The sequence below is a fragment of the Diceros bicornis genome, chromosome 11 (genome assembly GCF_020826845.1).
Source record: "Diceros bicornis minor isolate mBicDic1 chromosome 11, mDicBic1.mat.cur, whole genome shotgun sequence".
NCBI lineage: Eukaryota > Metazoa > Chordata > Mammalia > Perissodactyla > Rhinocerotidae > Diceros > Diceros bicornis.
Window position 1 is genome coordinate 71,634,370 of NC_080750.1, and position 16,951 is coordinate 71,651,320.

The 16,951-nt window shown below is 53.7% G+C and overlaps 1 protein-coding gene across 2 annotated transcripts; it reads left to right on the top strand.

Annotated features, from left to right (window-relative positions):
• Positions 1-4,210: 4,210 nt before the first annotated feature.
• Positions 4,211-16,313, top strand: PHYHIP (phytanoyl-CoA 2-hydroxylase interacting protein). Of its 2 annotated transcripts, none has more exons than XM_058550570.1 (5): positions 4,211-4,519; positions 8,030-8,223; positions 9,512-9,686; positions 11,569-11,686; positions 13,582-16,313. In XM_058550570.1, exons 2-5 carry the CDS (start codon positions 8,059-8,061, stop codon positions 14,114-14,116), a joined length of 993 nt encoding a protein of 330 aa, XP_058406553.1. In that variant the 5' UTR covers positions 4,211-4,519; positions 8,030-8,058; the 3' UTR covers positions 14,117-16,313. The 2 variants fall into 2 exon arrangements, with proteins under 2 accessions (XP_058406553.1, XP_058406551.1); XM_058550568.1 differs by lacking the exon at positions 4,211-4,519 and adding an exon at positions 6,392-6,455.
• Positions 16,314-16,951: the final 638 nt, after the last annotated feature.

The window sequence follows — 16,951 nt, forward strand, 5'->3', positions numbered from 1 at the left end:
ACACTGCAGGTATGACTTAGTGACTGTTCCAGTACCAGGGATCCATCGCGTTAGTCCCATGTCTCATTTCACTTGTGATTCTCTCTTCATTTCTCAATTTTCTTCCCTTAAAGTTTCTTTTGCCCCTCCAACATTTCATTAGTGTGTCTCTTATAGTTTTTCAGAGTCCTTAAATATAACTCAGCATTTTTCCATGTCTCTTAATTTTAACAATTTTAATTGTTGTTTTTTTTAATAATTTTATGTATTTATTTATTTTTCCCCCAAAGCCCCAGTAGATAGCCGTATGTCATAGTTGCACATCCTTCCAGTTGCTGCATGTGGGATGCGGCCTCAGCATGGCCGGAGAAGCGGTGGTTGGTGCACGCCCGGGATCCGAACCCGGGCCGCCAGCAGCGGAGCGCGCGCACTTAACCACTAAGCCACGGGGCTGGCCCCCTAATTGTTAAATATTTAAGTTAAAAAAAAAGCTAAAAAACTTACTATATTCTTTAGTTGAGTGACTACTTGGAAATGTGTCCAGTTTTTAGAATTACTGTAATGCTCTTTAGTAAGTTCAAAATAGGTGACTGGTGAAGGCTGTAGGAGGTCTAAACACAATTTCACAAAGATAAAGTAAATAAACACTGAGAAATCCACGCAGTTCTGATGAACAGTCACTGCCCACCCCCCACCCGGTGATTGTCAGCACGGTGAATGAACAGAGAGGTCTCATGGGCTGTCTGGATGTGTATGCATTCATTGGCCCGTGAGAGCTCCACACTTAGTTCAGCCTCGGAGAAATACATGTCAACAATTCGAGTCTAGGGGCCGGCCCGGTGGCGCAAGCGGTTAAATGCACGCGCTGCGCTGCGGCGGCCCAGGGTTCGCCAGTTCGGATCCCGGGCGCGCACCAACGCACTGCTTGGCAAGCCATGCTGTGGTGGTGTCCCATATAAAGTGGAGGAAGATGGGCACAGATGTTAGCTCAGGGCCAGTCTTCCTCAGCAAGAAAAAAAAACAGGAGGATTGGCAGATGTTAACACAGGGCTGATCTCCTCACACATACACAAAAAATTCGAGTCTATAAAGTGCATAACCGACATTAAGACTGTAGATGGTTTTCACTTACAGCCTCATTCTCTGTTACCTCAGACTCTGTATTTGCTCTGTGTCCTTCCACCACAAAGAACCCGGCCTTTGTACTCAGACCTGAGTTTGAATCTAGTTTTCCTTCTTATGAATTAGTCTCAGTTCCTTCCATCTACCTTTTTAAGATGGGGTTGATGGATCCACCTCTCAAGGTTGTTGTGAAAATTGCGTGCCAGCGCTGTCTTGGTGCTTAATAACGGCTTTTGTTAGTATTATAATCACAGCTTGGATATAGTGTTTAATATGGAAACTTCCAAGCATGCACAAAAGTGGAGAGAATAGCTTTTTGAATCTCAAAGTACACAGCTTCAACAGTTATCCATTGTCAATCTTATTGCCTCTACCCCTCCACCTACTCCCCCCAGATTATTTTAAAACAAATCACAGATATCATGCTATTCATCCATAAATATTATAATACATACTGCTGAAGGATATTCTTTAAAAGAATAACCATAAAATATCATATCAGAACCAGTAATTCCTAAATGTTGTCAAATATCCCATTAGTATTCAAATTTTCCAATTGTCATATAGGGTTCTTTTTTTTTTTTAACTGTTTGTAAATCAGTATCCAAAATAAGGTCCATACCTTTTGATATGTTATTGGAAATATAATTAAAGTGTAGGAAGAGATTTTGCTGTAAGAATGTTTATTGTGGTATTGTTTAGAATGGAGAAAAAGTAAAATAACTTAATCATAGAAGAGTAAGGGATTGGCTCCAAAAAAAAAAGGAGTGTATGACCTGAACAATAGAACATATACAGCAATTTAACACAGTAGTGTGGAAAGACTATGTAATGAACAGAAAAAGTTTGGTAAGTGAAAAAAGCAGGTTATAAATCAGTATTTGTACTTTCTTTCTTTTTTTGTTAAAGCATGTATATATCCCGTATGCCTATTTCTGAATGGTGGGGAAATGAGCGATTTTAATTCTCTCTTAAATTTTCAAATTAAATCTTCTCATCTTTCTACAATGGTCATGTATTACTTGTGTATTACAAAGTTATTAAAAATAAAAATGCAGCAGAATTGCATCTTGGCAGTTTTTTGGTTTCATACGGAGTTAGTTATATTTGGCACGTTATGCTTTCTTCTTACCATGTGTTTTCTCATGTGCTCTGTGAAGTCCTCTGAGGCGAGAAGAGGCAGCAGCCCTGAGAGGGTTTGTGCCTTCACCTGACGCTGGCACGCAGCTCCACAAAAGCACATTCAGATGGCTATTGTTCACTGCCTGGGACACGTGATCTCATGCGGTCTCCATGTGCCATCCTGCGAAGGTGGGAGGCTGAGATGTGCTAGGACTAGTCTTCCTTTTACAGAGCGGGAACTGAGTTGCAGAGAACCTGACTTTTCCTCACACCACCCCTCAGGTTGGTTGTAGGGACAGGTTTTGGTCCAGATGTCTGGCGCTGGTCATAACCATGAGATCACATTTTGCATCTCTTTGGAGTTTCAACATCTCAGTGTAGGTGTGTGAGGGGTGTGATCTGCTTATGTTTGGCCAAGGGAGTACTTAATCCTGTCTCTGTGTAACACATGGCGCCACATTCTGTGGTTCAGGATCTGACCAAACTTGCTCAGGTTCTCCACACCCAGTTAGGGGAGGATTGGCTTCTGCTTGTCTTTGCTTTCTGTGAACTGTTCTCTTTCTATCCACTGTCACCTCCTCTAACCTTTGCTGCCAATGTCTACAGCCCCTGAGTCCCTCTCAGTGAGCGTCCCTTGCCCTCATTTCATGCCTCCTGCAGCTCTCTGAGGCCCTCACCAGGGCCTGTGCGGTCTGTCTGCTGTCCCCGAGCCAAGCACGCCCCGCCCCACCACACTTCTGCTCCCACGGTCTCCTCTTGGCTGTGCTCCACCTGTGCTCTAGAGCTGGTCCGGATCCCTCCTTCTCTGAATTCTTGTCTGAACCTTGCTATTTAGCCATATACTCTTTGTTCTCTAACTATGTCTCTAAATGTGCATCTTTTCTCCCCTAGAAGAGTGTGGGCTCCTTGGAGGCAGACACTGTCAATAATGATGGCTGTAAGAGCTCTGGTGGGTGAGTGGGCAGTTGTGTACCAGGCCCAGAGCTTAGTGATTTACATAATTTCTCATTCAATGATGACAATAAGCCTGTATTATTATCCCAGTTGATAGAAGAAACTGAGGCTCTGAGAGGTTGAGTAACTTGTCCAAGGTCACCCAGCTAGAAAATGGTAGAGCAAGAATTTTAACCATATCTGTCTGACTGCAAAGCCCATGCTTTTCTACACTGCACATACTCTTTGTCACTGTTGCTGCTTGATTCAAATTTCCTTGAGTGTTCTTCACCATGGAGTCCTCATCTCTTGGTGGTAGGAAAGCCTCCTGTGGATAAGAGAGCAGATAATACTCACTCTGGCTGAAGTGTTCAGGGCTTGGCTCCTCTGAGCCCAGATGGTTGGCTACGATGGGAACACTCCAAGCTCTGTGTGTCCCTCCCACCCCTACTTTCTTGCCTCTGCACACCCTTCACCGCCCTACAGCTTCTCTCTCTTGCCCCTTTCCCCGGGGACACCTAAGCAGCCAAAGAATTCTTCCTAGATGACCAGGGGTCCCTGGGGCTGCAGGTCTGATATCTCTTGATAGAGTTGGTAAGAAAATAGGACCAAGGATCAGCAAAAGGCCCTGAGGAGAGAATCCACACTGAAGAGAGACCCCTCCCCACCAGCTCCCATACCCTATCTGGACCCTTCCCCTTCACAGCCCCTCTCTCCTTCCCCCAGTCAGAATCCTTGCTTCAGGCTCCCGAGACCTTGGGCTAAGCCCCACCCCTCTCCTGGCATCCTAAAGTTTGGGGGCTGCACTCAAGTGAGAAATTTCCAAGTACGGGTGTGTTGGAGGGACTTCTGAGGGCAGATTGTCCTGGAAGAACGAGGGAAAGGTGGCAGCCACCATCGCTGTCTCGGAGGGCATTGGTGGAGCTCCCTGGGAGACCCTCTGCCCTTTCCCCCTCCCAACAGCCAAGGCGAGCAGGGACCAAGATTGCTTACTGTCACCTGACACTGGGCAGCCACAGATCCCATTGGTGGAGCCAGATTCGGTCTGGCTCTCTCGTTCTTTCTCGCCTTCTCTGCCTCTCTCTCCTCCGCGCCGCTTTGGTTTCGCTCTTGCCTCTCTCCTCACACTGGGAACATCGCCTCTCCCGGGGGGCAGCGGCAGCTCGCTGCAGAGCCAGTGAGGAGCTGCCTGCAGGGCATGGAAGGAGCCTCTTTGGCAGCTGCGAGAAGAGCGAGAGGAGGGAGCGAGTGCTGCTGCCTGTGACCCAGGCGTCCAGCAGCTGCCCCTCTGCCTGGGGAGCCCATCCACACACTCCTTTCCCTCCCTTCCAGGTCTTTCTTCTGCAGAGCCCGGTGGAGCCAGGTGAGTGCCCTTCTCCCCAGAGCATCCTGCTGTCAATCCCAAGAGGGGCTCGGGTGGCTAGGGGCTAGGAGCTGGGGGCACCAGGGTCCTGCCACTGCCTGCAGTGCCCGCCTGGATTGCCAGGGCTGACAGTCTTGTCCCCTTTCCCTCAGGCCCTTGGCAGAGGGGTTAACAGCTGGATCTGGTCCCCAGGGCACCAGTCAGTCACCCCGTGACCATTCTGCTGCAGTCAGTGATGCCAACAGGACAGGGGGGTGGGGGGAGCTTTCCCTCTGGCACGCGGGTGGCTTTTCCGAATGAGCATGGGCAGGGGGTGTCTGTGTACAACATGTGTGCACACTCGCAAGGAGACTGGAGGTTTGCTTGCGTAGATAGTTCTGTCTACATGCGCTTGTGCTCGTGTGTGGGTTTTAACTGCTGTGTGGCATGTCGAGGAACATATGTTTCTTGCACACATGAGGTACGTGTGTGGAGGGATCACTTATCTGAGCAGCCTGTGGGGAGATGTGGGCGAGGGCAGTGTGAGGCAGTATATTTATGGGGACATATCACTTGTCATGCGTGTGGGAGTACATGTTGAGGGCGGGAGTGTATGCAAGCAGAGGGTTTCTATGTGGGGAGGTGCAACTCCAGAGCAGAAGGGGGCATGTAGGTGGAGAGTGTGGGCAGAAGCCACTGTCTGTGGGCAGAGCCACATAGCTGTGCAAACCTGTTGGCAAGTGCAAGATCGGGGCTGGCAGAGCGTGGCTAGAGACAAACACCTTTTCCAAGTCTGTGTCTTTGAGCCTGGAGAAGACTTGAGAGAGAATACCAGAATATGGGCAGGGGTTGACATGTGTGCACAAGTGGGTGTGTGGGTTGCTTGCCTTCTGTGGATGTGGCATGCATGCATGTTAGTGTCTGTGGCTTCCTTTTCTCCCCAAATATGGCTTGGGACAAGGGGTGCGTGCATATGTGTGTGCGTGAACCTGTGGACGTGAACATGTTGGGGTCTGTGTGGAGGTGACAGCTTGTGGAGGGAAAATTATGGGATGTTCTTACTGTGTAGAAGGTGGTGGAAGGTACCTGAGTGTGTAGGTGAGTGTGCGGGGGCGAGAATATCTGAGGAGTTGTGTGCAGCCTGTGTGTGGCAAGGTGTGAGTGGGCACACTTGGTGCATATGTGTGAGTGTGCCTGCCTGTGTGTGGGTGTGTAAATGCTTGTCCTGGGTGGAATCACACACGAGTGTGGGTGTTTTTCATGTGTTGCCTCAACCTGTCCCTCACACCCTGCCCTTCCCTGATCACCTGGCTTGGAGAAGCGGGGTTCACGCCCACTCCTGGTCCACCCAGGTTTTACTGTTCTCTCAGTCTCACTCACGGCTGCTCTCCCAAGCTAGCATGGGGGAAGCCTCTCAGTGCCCCTAGAACTGTAGGGAGGAAAGGGCGAGCCAGGTCCTGGAGACCCACCACCAAACACGGCTGCCTCATCCTTGGGAAGACCCTGAGAAGAGTATTGAGGCAGGAAGAGGTACCCACCCATAGCGTAGGCTTAGGCGGCACCCCATGTGGGTGGGAGGTGGCCGCTCAGGCCCTCTCTGGGGTGGGAGTGTGTCTGTGTTGGTGTGAGTGGGTACACTGGTGTGTGTGCATGTGGAGAGCACACGTGTGTCTCCCTGGGGAGCTCCTCCCTGGGATCCCGGGGGTGGCAACTCCCTGCTGCTCCACACCTGTCCCCGTGAATTACAAACCAGTTTATTATCATAGAGTTGTTTCTAGACATGCGATCCTGTTCTGTTTTATTTGGGATGGAGCCGGTAGCACCCGCATGCTTGTTTGCCATAGGATTCCCTGTGCATGAAGCCACTGGCATTTGGCTGAACTTCACAACAGGCAGTCACATGCTTTAGGGTGGAAAGCTAAGATGAAACAAGGACTCAGGTGACACCTTGGGACAGGTAAGGGCTGTCACTCATATCCTTCACCCTGTGCCTGCCACCCAGGCAGCCTACGGATTAATTTAGAGGTGCCAGGCTCCAGAGCAGGTTTAATTGACAGGAAAGTGTGGGTTGGATCTTCTGGAAGCTATAAATAGAGGTACCTGCTTTTGAAGGCACAAGGTACCCTCACCCTTAGTGCCTGGGCAAGGAGAGGAGAGGAAGAGGGAGGGAGGAGAAAAGGAGATGACACTCCGGAAATCTGAGGTGTGCTGGGATGGGCTTGAGGAAGAACCAGGAAAGCGTGAGCTCATCTGGGTACTAAGCCAATGGCCCCGAGAAAGTCCAGCCCTCATTTGTGTTCCTGTCCCAGAGACAGTCCCTCCCCTGTCCTTCTCACTTCCCCACCCCAGTCCCCAGAGCTCCCGTGAGCCAGGCCAAAGTCAAGGCCAGAGGCAGCTCTTCCTAGTAAAGCGCAGGGGAGAGTGAGGGCGGTGTGGCCCTTCACAGCTGGAGGAGAAGCCAGGCCAGGAGTGAGGGAGGGAGGGAAAATGCAGCTGCTGAGAAGCAAAGATAGGAGGAAACACAAATAGTGGTGATACCACGTGCACCCACACACACATACGTGCCACATATGTGCCACTCGTCTCTCTCTCTCTCACACACACACACACACACACACACACACGAGGGGACACAACCTCAGCTTAATCACAAAGAGCTTGGGCTCCAGAGTCAGACAGACGCGAGTTCAAATCGTTTTCTAGCTGTGTGACTTTTGGCAACTTAGTAGCCCCACACTCCGCTACCTCATCTGTAAAATGGGGATAATTAGGATACTTACCTATTGTGAGGCTTGGGTGGGATGATGTTGGATGTTTAGCAATCATTAGCACGTAGTCAGCCCGCAATAGATGTCAAAGGTAAACTAATTATTTAAAAGAGTCAAGCAACAGAGGATCTCCTGAAAGAAAGAGTGATAGTTGGAACGTTCTGGGTGGAAGAAGTGCTGTGGCCATGTTGCCCCTCTCACCACAGTGGGCCCATGCACAACTCCGTGGCAGTTGTGCTCCCAGCCCTGCATCATGGTGACCCCCGCTGAGTCAGCCCCGGAGAGGAGAGAGGTCTGAGCCCCAGAGCCCTGGCACTTTTGGCCTCTTGGCTGCCAGCGCCCCCTGCCTGCCTCAACCCTTACACCCATCTTCTCAGCAGGTACTTCCTGTCTCTCCCACGCCTCCTACAGTTCTCTCCACCCCCACTCCTTTCTCTTTTCACGCCTGCTGGCTGAGGGCCCCCCCTCCTCAGCTCCATCTGCTGCAAATCTGTCACAGCCCCGCGTTTGCAGCATTCCCACTACCTCTGCCACCTGTCAGGTGCTGTTTGCTCTGCAGACCCCTCCACAGAGAGCCAAGAGCCCTCCGGGGGGCACCCCATCCCACCTTTGGTCCCACTCCTCCAGTCTTCCCCATGCAATCTTTCCATCAGATTTGATGTGCAGGATCCTCAGGATTCCACCTTGTGAGGGATGTTGGGACTAAGACACTCCAGAAAACTCCGTGGTGGGGAGGGAGGTGCTGATTCTTCCTCTCCCTCAGTCCCCACAGGAGCCAAACCAGAAGGGAGCATGGAGCTGCTGTCCACACCCCACAGCATTGAGGTCAGCAACATCACCTGTGACTCTTTCCGCATCTCCTGGGCCATGGAGAACAGTGACCTGGAGAGGGTCACCCATTACTTCATTGACCTCAACAAGAAGGAGAACAAGCATTCCAACAAGTTCAAGCACCGGGTGAGAGGAGGGTGCCCCAAGTGCCTCTTCCCTGAACCTGTTCTTGAAAGAGGCTGGAGAACAGAAGGCCTGTGGGTGGTGGCTGGGAGTCAGGGAGGGCTGATTCAAATCCAGGCTCTTCTTACCGTGTCATCTTGGAAAAGTTGTTTAACCTCTCTCAGTGCGAGTTCCTTCACTGGTAAAAAGGGAGTAATAATAATGCTGGCCCCCATAGGCTTGTGAGAGGCTTCAGTGGGGTAACGTTTGTGTGGTGTTTGGCTCAGGGCCCAGCACAGAGCAAACAGCAAACACCATTACCGGCATCATGACTGGGGTTTCAGAGGCATCGTGATTGGGGCTTCAGAGGCATTGTGACTGGGGCTTCAGACGGGATGGGGAAACCCGGGGCGGGGTCACAGACATCACACCTGGGGATGGTGTCTCAAGGTCCCACAAAGCCCCCGACTCAGGAAGCGGCCTTGTTGTTGACTGGGTGGGCAATATTGGCTAAGGGCAGGGGTGGGGCCCTTTGCTTGGTCCTCAATGATCCCCCTCAGGCCCTGTGATCCTCTCTGCCCCTGGCCCCTGGCTTATTGTTTGCTGGGTTTAGAAAAGGAGCATGAGCCAGTCCTCTGCTGGCTGGGATATCCTTTCCCTGGGTTAAAGCCGGTGTGGGGGCGGGTGGGAGGAAGGTTCCCATCTTCTCAAGCTGGCAGAGAAGAAGGGGGAAGAGTGAGGTGGGAAGGAGCTGGTTCCCACGACGACTGCATCATGTGGGTTACTCACCCTCTCTCTCTTTGGAACTGGCTCTCCTGATCTGGGTGTCTTTTGGCAGGCCAGTTGCCACGGTGACGTGAATGTTCAACACCACCCCCTTATCCCTCCCTGCTAAAGAAGGCATATTTTCCCTTCCTCCCTGGCTTCTCAGCATTTGCCGTTGCCGTGGAGACAGTACTGCAGTGTGCAGAGCTCTCGAAGTCTCCCTCGAAAATGAAGGTCTCACCGCCCTCAACTTTGTGGGCCTCTCTCCACCCCAGTGGCCTTTTTCCTCAGTTCCCAAGAGAACAGATGGGCATGGAGGGGTTCAGTGGGGGTGGAGGCTGGGGAGTGTCTGTATGGCCTTCCCAATGACCACTGCTTGCTTCTGCAGGAAAATGGTGGCCAGGCACTGAGCCATTGAATCCTTGAGACTCTGGCCCTCCTCAGGAGGAATGGGGCCATCTGGGGAGTGGGAGGTCCGGGAAAATGCCAAGATTGGGCATGACCCCCAGTTTGACTCTTGGCTCTCTATCTACATGCCATTTTTCAGGATGTCCCCACCAAGCTTGTGGCCAAGGCCGTGCCACTGCCCATGACAGTGAGAGGCCACTGGTTCCTGAGCCCCCGCACGGAGTACAGCGTGGCGGTGCAGACTGCTGTGAAGCAGAGCGACGGGGAGTACCTGGTGTCTGGCTGGAGTGAGACAGTCGAGTTCTGCACTGGGGGTGAGGCCCTGCTGTCCCGCTGCTTTGGCACATCTGGTTCAGTTATGGTCAGCAGACACTTATGAACACCCGCTGTACACAGGCACCATGCTTAAGCCGTCAGGAAGATACACATGGATGAGACCCACCCCTGCCCCGCCAAAAGCCTGCAGTCTGATGCAGGAGGCAGATGCGAGCTCTATTGATCATGTCGGTGTTACCACTTCCACAAAGGGCTGGAGTTACTTTTCTGGCTTGGGGCAAGCATATGTTTTTTTGAATTGTGGTAAAATACATGTAACATAAAATTTACCATCTTAACCATTTTTAAGTGTACAGTAGTGTTAAGTACATTCACATTGGCATGCGACCGATCTCCAGAAGTTTCTCATCTTCCCAAACTGAAACTCTGTACCCATTAAACAACAGCTCTCTCTTACCCCCTCACTCCAGCTCCTGGCAACCACTATTCCACTTTCTGTCTCTATAAATCTGACTACTCTTGGTACCTCATGTGAGAGGAATCACACAGTATTTGTCCTTCTGAAATTGGTTTATTTCACTTAGCATGTCCTCAAGGTTCATCCCTGTTGTAGCATGTGTCAGAGTTTCCTTCCTTTTTAAGGCTGGATAATATCCCATTGTATGGGTAGACCACATTTTGTTTATCGATCATCAGTCATGGACACTTCTGGAGCAATCACATTTTGCTTGTCTTGAGCCTCCACTTAGCCTGGGAAAATGATACCTATTCAATGGTGCCACAAACTCGCTTATCCAAACGTAGCTTGCAAATTCCAGCACGAACAAACATGAGGCCTGTGTGTACTTGGTCACTGATGACCCAGGATCTGCCCCATAATATTGCATCTTTTTGGTGTCCAGGGAGAGAACTGCTCCAGATCTCCATCTGTCACAAGGAAGGGGCAGGGAACAATCTTAGCCCTGGGCCTCTGAGCTGCTGGCTCCATCCTCTGCCAAAGTCTATGCCCCAGGTCTCCTTGAGTTGCCGTTCTCTTTTGAGTGGTGCTTTTCCTTAGCTCGGCTGCAAAACCCCACTCTTTGGAGGTACTCCCATTCCTTGCAGGGAAAGCCTCTTGGTTTACCCCAGAATACCACATGTAGTGGGAGGTTAGTTCAAACTGGGGAGCTGGGGATGGTTGCAGTCCTGGCCACGCTCTTCTTGCCAAACCAGCACTCTGGCCAGGGCTGCATCAATGAGGAGGAAAGGGCCCCTTTTTCTAGTGTGCACAAAGGTGCTGTCTAGGCCAGCAGCAGCCCCTCCTGGCCCTCCACGGTGTGTGTGGGTCCAGTTTGTCCTCTTTCCAGCCCTCCCTGCTTCTCCTGGGATGCTGAGCAGGGTCATTGCCCCAGATCCTGGTCTGCCGAAACATTCACCTCTGTGAGGCCCAGGCTCCGTTCTTCACAGGCTCTTCGTGAGCCCCACCCGTAGTTAGAACTGGCTTCCGTGTGGGTGGCCAGGGTAGCCTCCCACCTGCTAGATTTGAGGGGCTTTCCCTAACGGACCTCAAATTCTCCCTTCTCAGTCCTTCTTTTGCCTGCTGGCCCTCTTTTCACGTGAGGATGGCCTGGGATTGCAGCCCCTGGGGCCCCCAGATGGTTGTATAACTGGGCAGCCCAGCCCTTTTCTGACACAGAGAGCCCCGAGCCTCTGGCAATGAGGGTGCAGAGGGGACAAGGACAGACAGCATCCAGCTGTCCATGTTCCTAGCCAGGCCAGCTGGCCCTTTCCCATGTGGTCCAAGGTGCTGTGACTGTTTGGTGTCCCCTGCTGCTCTGAGGACAGAGGTGGTCTGGCGTTCATGGTGTGCGGTGGGTGAGTGGTGGGGAGAGGCTGTGATGCCCTGCCTGGCCCTTGGCTCACCCACCTGGACTCTTGCAGATTATGCCAAGGAGCACCTAGCCCAGCTGCAGGAGAAGGCTGAGCAGATCGCAGGCCGCATGCTCCGCTTCTCCGTCTTCTACCGCAACCATCACAAGGAGTACTTCCAGCACGCCAGGTACAGGCGGCTTCCAGCGGGCCCGCCAGGTCTCTCCTTCCTCCCCCAGCTCTGCCCACGCTCACCCTGGCTGTCTGACATCACCCCACCCTGTCAATTGCCAGACCCTCCTCCAGCGTCCCCATTCCCTCATATCACAGGCTGGCTCTGGGGGACGGCTGGCTGCTTGGGATTAGACTCCAGGGAAGGAGAGGGCTCTCAGGATGGGGCTGCCTGGGGGAACTGTGCTAACAGGCCTGGGTGAACAAGGTCCTGGGTTCAGTTCTCCTTTGGGACAGTTCCTTTCACTGGGTTCTAATGCTGCAGGCCAGCTGTCTCTCTGATTCAGGCCCTGGGTCCCAAGGATAGGTGGTGAGGGGAGCACAGTGAGAGGATTCTGATCATGAAGGGTCCTGGTTTGCAAACTGTGTGCTGGGGAGCCTGGAGGCCCCAGGGAGGTATCTCTAGGCACCCTTCAGGGTGGCATCAAGGGGTTGTCGAGGAAATCAGAGGATGAGGCTTGGTGGGCCCCACGCACACCATTTAGCTGGAGCAGCTTCAATTTTATTGCCTATGGCCTGAAATCTATGCATAATTTCCTCTGGGGAGAAAAGAGAGGGGTTCTGTAGTCCAAAAATGTTTGATCCAGTTGATGATCCAATCCAACACCCTCAGCCTGCAGATGGGGAGCCTGAGGCCCAGAGGGCCAGAGAGTCACTAGTCACTTAGGAAGCCAGAACCAGGCAAGAGAGAGGCTGGACCAGAGGCTTCCCATCCTCCCTATACCTACTGACGCCACTCCAGGTCCATGTCCTTCTAAGGCTGGGCCAGGGCAAGCCGCCCTACCACTGCTTTATCATTGCGTTCAGCTGGGACGGGGCATTCTGACCCTACACCAGGGCTGGGGGACCCAGGGGGGTCTTTTAAAGATTTTATTTATTTATTTATTTTTCCCCCCAAAGCCCCAGCAGATTGTTGTATGTCATAGCTGCACATCCTTCTAGTTGCTGTATGTGGGACGCGGCCTCAGCATGGCCAGAGAAGCTGTGCGTCCGTGTGCGCCTGGGATCCGAACCCAGGCCGCCAGCAGCGGAGCACGCGCACTTAACCGCTGAGCCATGGGGCCGGCCCCCCAGGGGGGTCTTTGGTGTTTATACTAAAGAAGGGAGGCAGTGAGGTGAGTGGTGAGGCCCTGGCCCAGTTTGGGCTCCTTTGTCAGCAAGCAAGAGAGAGACAGAGACCACCCATACGTGCCAGGATATAAAGATGAAGACAGGCAGAGGCCCCCTCGTGATAACCTCACAGTCTATCGGGACAGTACAGACAGATTCAATGTAGTAAGTATATGTGTTTGTGGAGTAAAATTCAGTGTCCCACACGTAGTAAGCAGTCAAAATTTTGTTGAATGCAAATGCCTGATGTTCCTGGAAGGTTTTAGAGAGGAGAGGACACCTGTGCTGGGCCTTGAAGGATGATTAGGAGTTTACCAGGCTGGGTGGGAAAAGGTGGGAAGGGCAGTGCAGGCAGATGGAAGAGCACTGCCAAAGCACAGAGGCAGAAAAGAGCCGGGGTGAAGTTCACACACGGCCAGAGGATGTTACCTGTGGAGTGCGGGTGGTAGGAGGCGGGGCCAGAGACGGGGTCTTGACGGCCTTGCTTTTCGCAAGCCCCATCAAAGGGTTTTAAGCTGAGGAGTGGCAGGTTCAGACCTCTCCTCTGTGAACAAGTAGGCTGGATCCGCTATCTCCAGGTCCCTCCCTGCTCTAGCATTCTGGAATGTTCTATTTGTGACTGGTGGAGGCGGCAGCCGGCAGCTGGGCTGGCTCCCTTCTCAACCACATACAGCAGCCAAGCCTCAGCCCAGCTAACCAGTGGCATTTTCTCTTCCCTTGGGCGTTTGTCTCCGGGGTGGGTAGGACCCACTGTGGGAACATGCTGCAGCCCTACCTGAAGGACAACAGTGGCAGCCACGGCTCCCCGACCAGTGGCACGCTCCACGGCGTCTTCTTCAGCTGCAACACGGAGTTCAACACCGGCCAGCCCCCGCAGGATTCCCCCTACGGCCGCTGGCGCTTCCAGATCCCCGCCCAACGCCTTTTCAACCCCAGCACCAACCTCTACTTTGCAGACTTCTACTGTATGTACACGGCCTACCACTACGCTATCCTGGTGCTGGCCCCCAAGGGCTCCCTGGGGGACCGCTTCTGTCGCGACCGCCTGCCCCTTCTGGACATTGCCTGCAACAAGTTCCTGACCTGCAGCGTGGAGGACGGGGAGCTGGTCTTCCGCCATGCCCAGGACCTCATCCTGGAGGTCATCTACACGGAGCCCGTCGACCTGTCCCTCGGCACCCTGGGCGAGATCAGCGGGCACCAGCTCATGAGTCTGTCCACTGCTGATGCCAAGAAGGACCCCAGCTGCAAGACCTGCAACATCAGTGTGGGCCGCTAGAGACTCCTGGGGAGCCAGGGGGCTAGGGAGAGATGACAGGCAGGGAGGCGATGGGTGGCATAGGTTCAGGGAGCTGGCTTTCTTTCCCCTGCCCCTGTGCTCCCTCCATATCATCAGTCTCCCCCTCTCCCACCCCTTGGTATTAGAGGCAACAGAGGGTAGTCCCCTTGGTAGGAGTGGCCCACCTGTGCCCGGTGGACTTGGAAAGGCTTCTTAGCCTCAGTAGGTTGGGGGGTTGGATTTCTGGAGACTTCCCCTTTCCTCTGGTTTCCCTGTTCCGCAGTTTCTTGCTTCATCCCAGGTCTCCATCTCACGGAGACTTGCGGCTTCCGGGATCTCCCAGGGAAGCCTCTCCGGGCCAAAGCCCACGAGTAGCTTGCCTGCCTGCAGAGGCAATGCAGAAGCTGTGGGGTGCTCTTCCTTAGCGCCACCCACCCCACTCAGGGCCCACACAGAATGCCCCTCCCCACTCAGCTGTCCCGGGGCTGTCCCTCCAGGCCCGCCCTTTCCCTCTATAAATAGTCTCCTGCACTGCTGTGACCCCAGCTGCTCCTTGCCCCTCAGCACCCTCTTCCTGCATGGGGAGAGCTGTCCTCCCCTTCTCCACCTGCCCTCTAGAAAGCGGCCCTCTTTTTCCTCTTGGCTTTGGGGCCCCGGGCCATCGGGATTGTTCCTTTCTTCTGTCTGGAGATGATATAAACCCCGGCGTACTTTCTCCCTTGCTCAGAGCTCTGGGGTTTGGAATGGCAGCCACCGGGGTCAAGGAGGGGGAAGGAGACCCCTGAGACCCAGAAGGACCCCTTCCCCAGCTGGGGGTGGGCTGCCTCACGCGCTGAGGGGACCTGTGTGGAACTAGAGCTGAGGGCTCTCCCACAGAGCCCTGGCCCCCCCACCCGGCTGTGCACTTTGCTCGCTCTCTGCCGTGGAGCTGTGACAGCACTGTGCCTGTGTGTCATCTGGACTGTGGCTTCCCTGCCACCTCCCTCCTGCCCATGCCCACTGGCACCATCAGCTCCCCTTCAAGCATCTTCACAGAGAGCCCCTACCCTGAGGAGTCCTCGGTGGTCTTTCCTGGGCCTCCCAGCGTTTTCCCCTATTTCCCACCTTTGTATGGGTCACGAGGGTGGTGAGGGTGGACCCCCTGAGACAAGCAGACCAGGTGGGTGATGGGGAGAGGTGCTGATGGAGGCAGCTAACTGTTTGGGGGATGATGGAGGCGATACCAGGCGGAGGAGAGAAACCCCACAGTGACGGCCAGATTTCTGTGGTGAAGGACAGAAGGGGCCAGCATGCCAACAGGGCCATGTCTCAATGAGAGGGTCGGGGGGACAGCTGGTCACCTCTTCTGTAGCCACCAGGAGTGGTATGGTCAGCTGTCTCCAGGGCAGGGGTCAGGCCTGGGGGCCCTGGGAGATGTGTGGAGAGGGAGAGGACACGGGCCCCGGGGCCCTTTTCCCTCTGCTGACGGTGTTGCTGTGTGGGTGGCCAGCCGCCCTCCCCTGGTCCCGTGTCTGCCCTGGGCTGGGGCATGCCCGCCTGCGCTGTGCTTGCGTGTGCATCAATAAACCACCATGGCCTGAGAGCCCCCTCTCCTTGGGCTCTGGGCGGGGTGGGGTAGACAAGTTGTTTGATCAGAGGAGCTCAGTGGGGATGCCCCCCAGGACAGGCCACCTGGAATCATCTCCAAGGGTGTTCCAAATCTTGCTGTGGGAGGCAGGGCTCAGGAAGCAGAGCCACAGCTCCAGCCTGGAAGGGACTTGGGAGGTCATTTGGTCCTACCGCACACTTTGCAGGTGGGGAAACTGAGTCCTCTCAGGGGAGAAACTGTAGCATCTGGAGGCCTCACCAGGGTCCCCAGACCCTCCGTTTGGAGGCCTTCTCCCTGCAGCAGCCTGCCATTGCCTCAGACCCAGATGCCACTGAATTTCCCTCCCCTAGAGCCCAAGCGTCCCCTCCCCAGCAGGGCTCCTCGTTTGCAGATCTGAGTCACCTCTGCATCTGTTATTATGGACTTATTAAAATGATCCTCTGCTGGAGTGGAAAAGCTCCAGAAAAAGTAGAGTCACCTCACTGACACTGCCTGGCTCGGGGCCAAATGAACATGTATCATCCAGAGCTTCAGACACGGCCTCCTTGGGCCAGGAAGGAAAGCTGAAGGGTAAGCACCACTTCCTGAGGGCCTACTAGGTGCAGGCATTGGGCCAGGTGCTTTCACACACATCAGCTCCTTTAGTCTTCACAATGGCCTTGCACTATATTATTCCCATTTAACAGATAAAGAAACTGAGGCACAAAGAAGTTAAAAGGCTTGCCCATGTCTTACAGCCAGTAGGTGACAGTGCCCAAGATTTGATTGAGAATCTAGAATCTTCCTATTTCACTGCCCTGGTCTGCCCTAGCATATGCCAGGGGCCACCTGGGACAGTAAGACATAGGCACTGTGTCTCGGACACAGTGGGCCCCCCCGCATCTCCACATCTCTTCTGCTGACTGAGGCCGTGCCTAGCTCCTGACTAACACCAGGGGGGGCTATGGAGTCGCAGATGCCAGGGAGGCTTGCTCTAAAGAATGGTGGGCAATACTTGGAGAGCAGAATTCCAAGGATGGGGAGTGACTTCCAGGGTCCATCCTTCCACCTCTGGGCCGGACCCCCACATCCCGAGCTGAGGGGTTTTCAGAGTCCTCCAGAGGTGAGGCTTCAGTCCTCCTTCTGCAAACCCTTCCGGGCTCCTTAGGAGGAGAGATTGGCTCCTGGCATCCTCTTAGTGCAGGATGAAGGTGGCAAACTGAGGTAGCGGTGGTGGTGGGGCTGCATACAGGTTTCCTCCAGAGAGG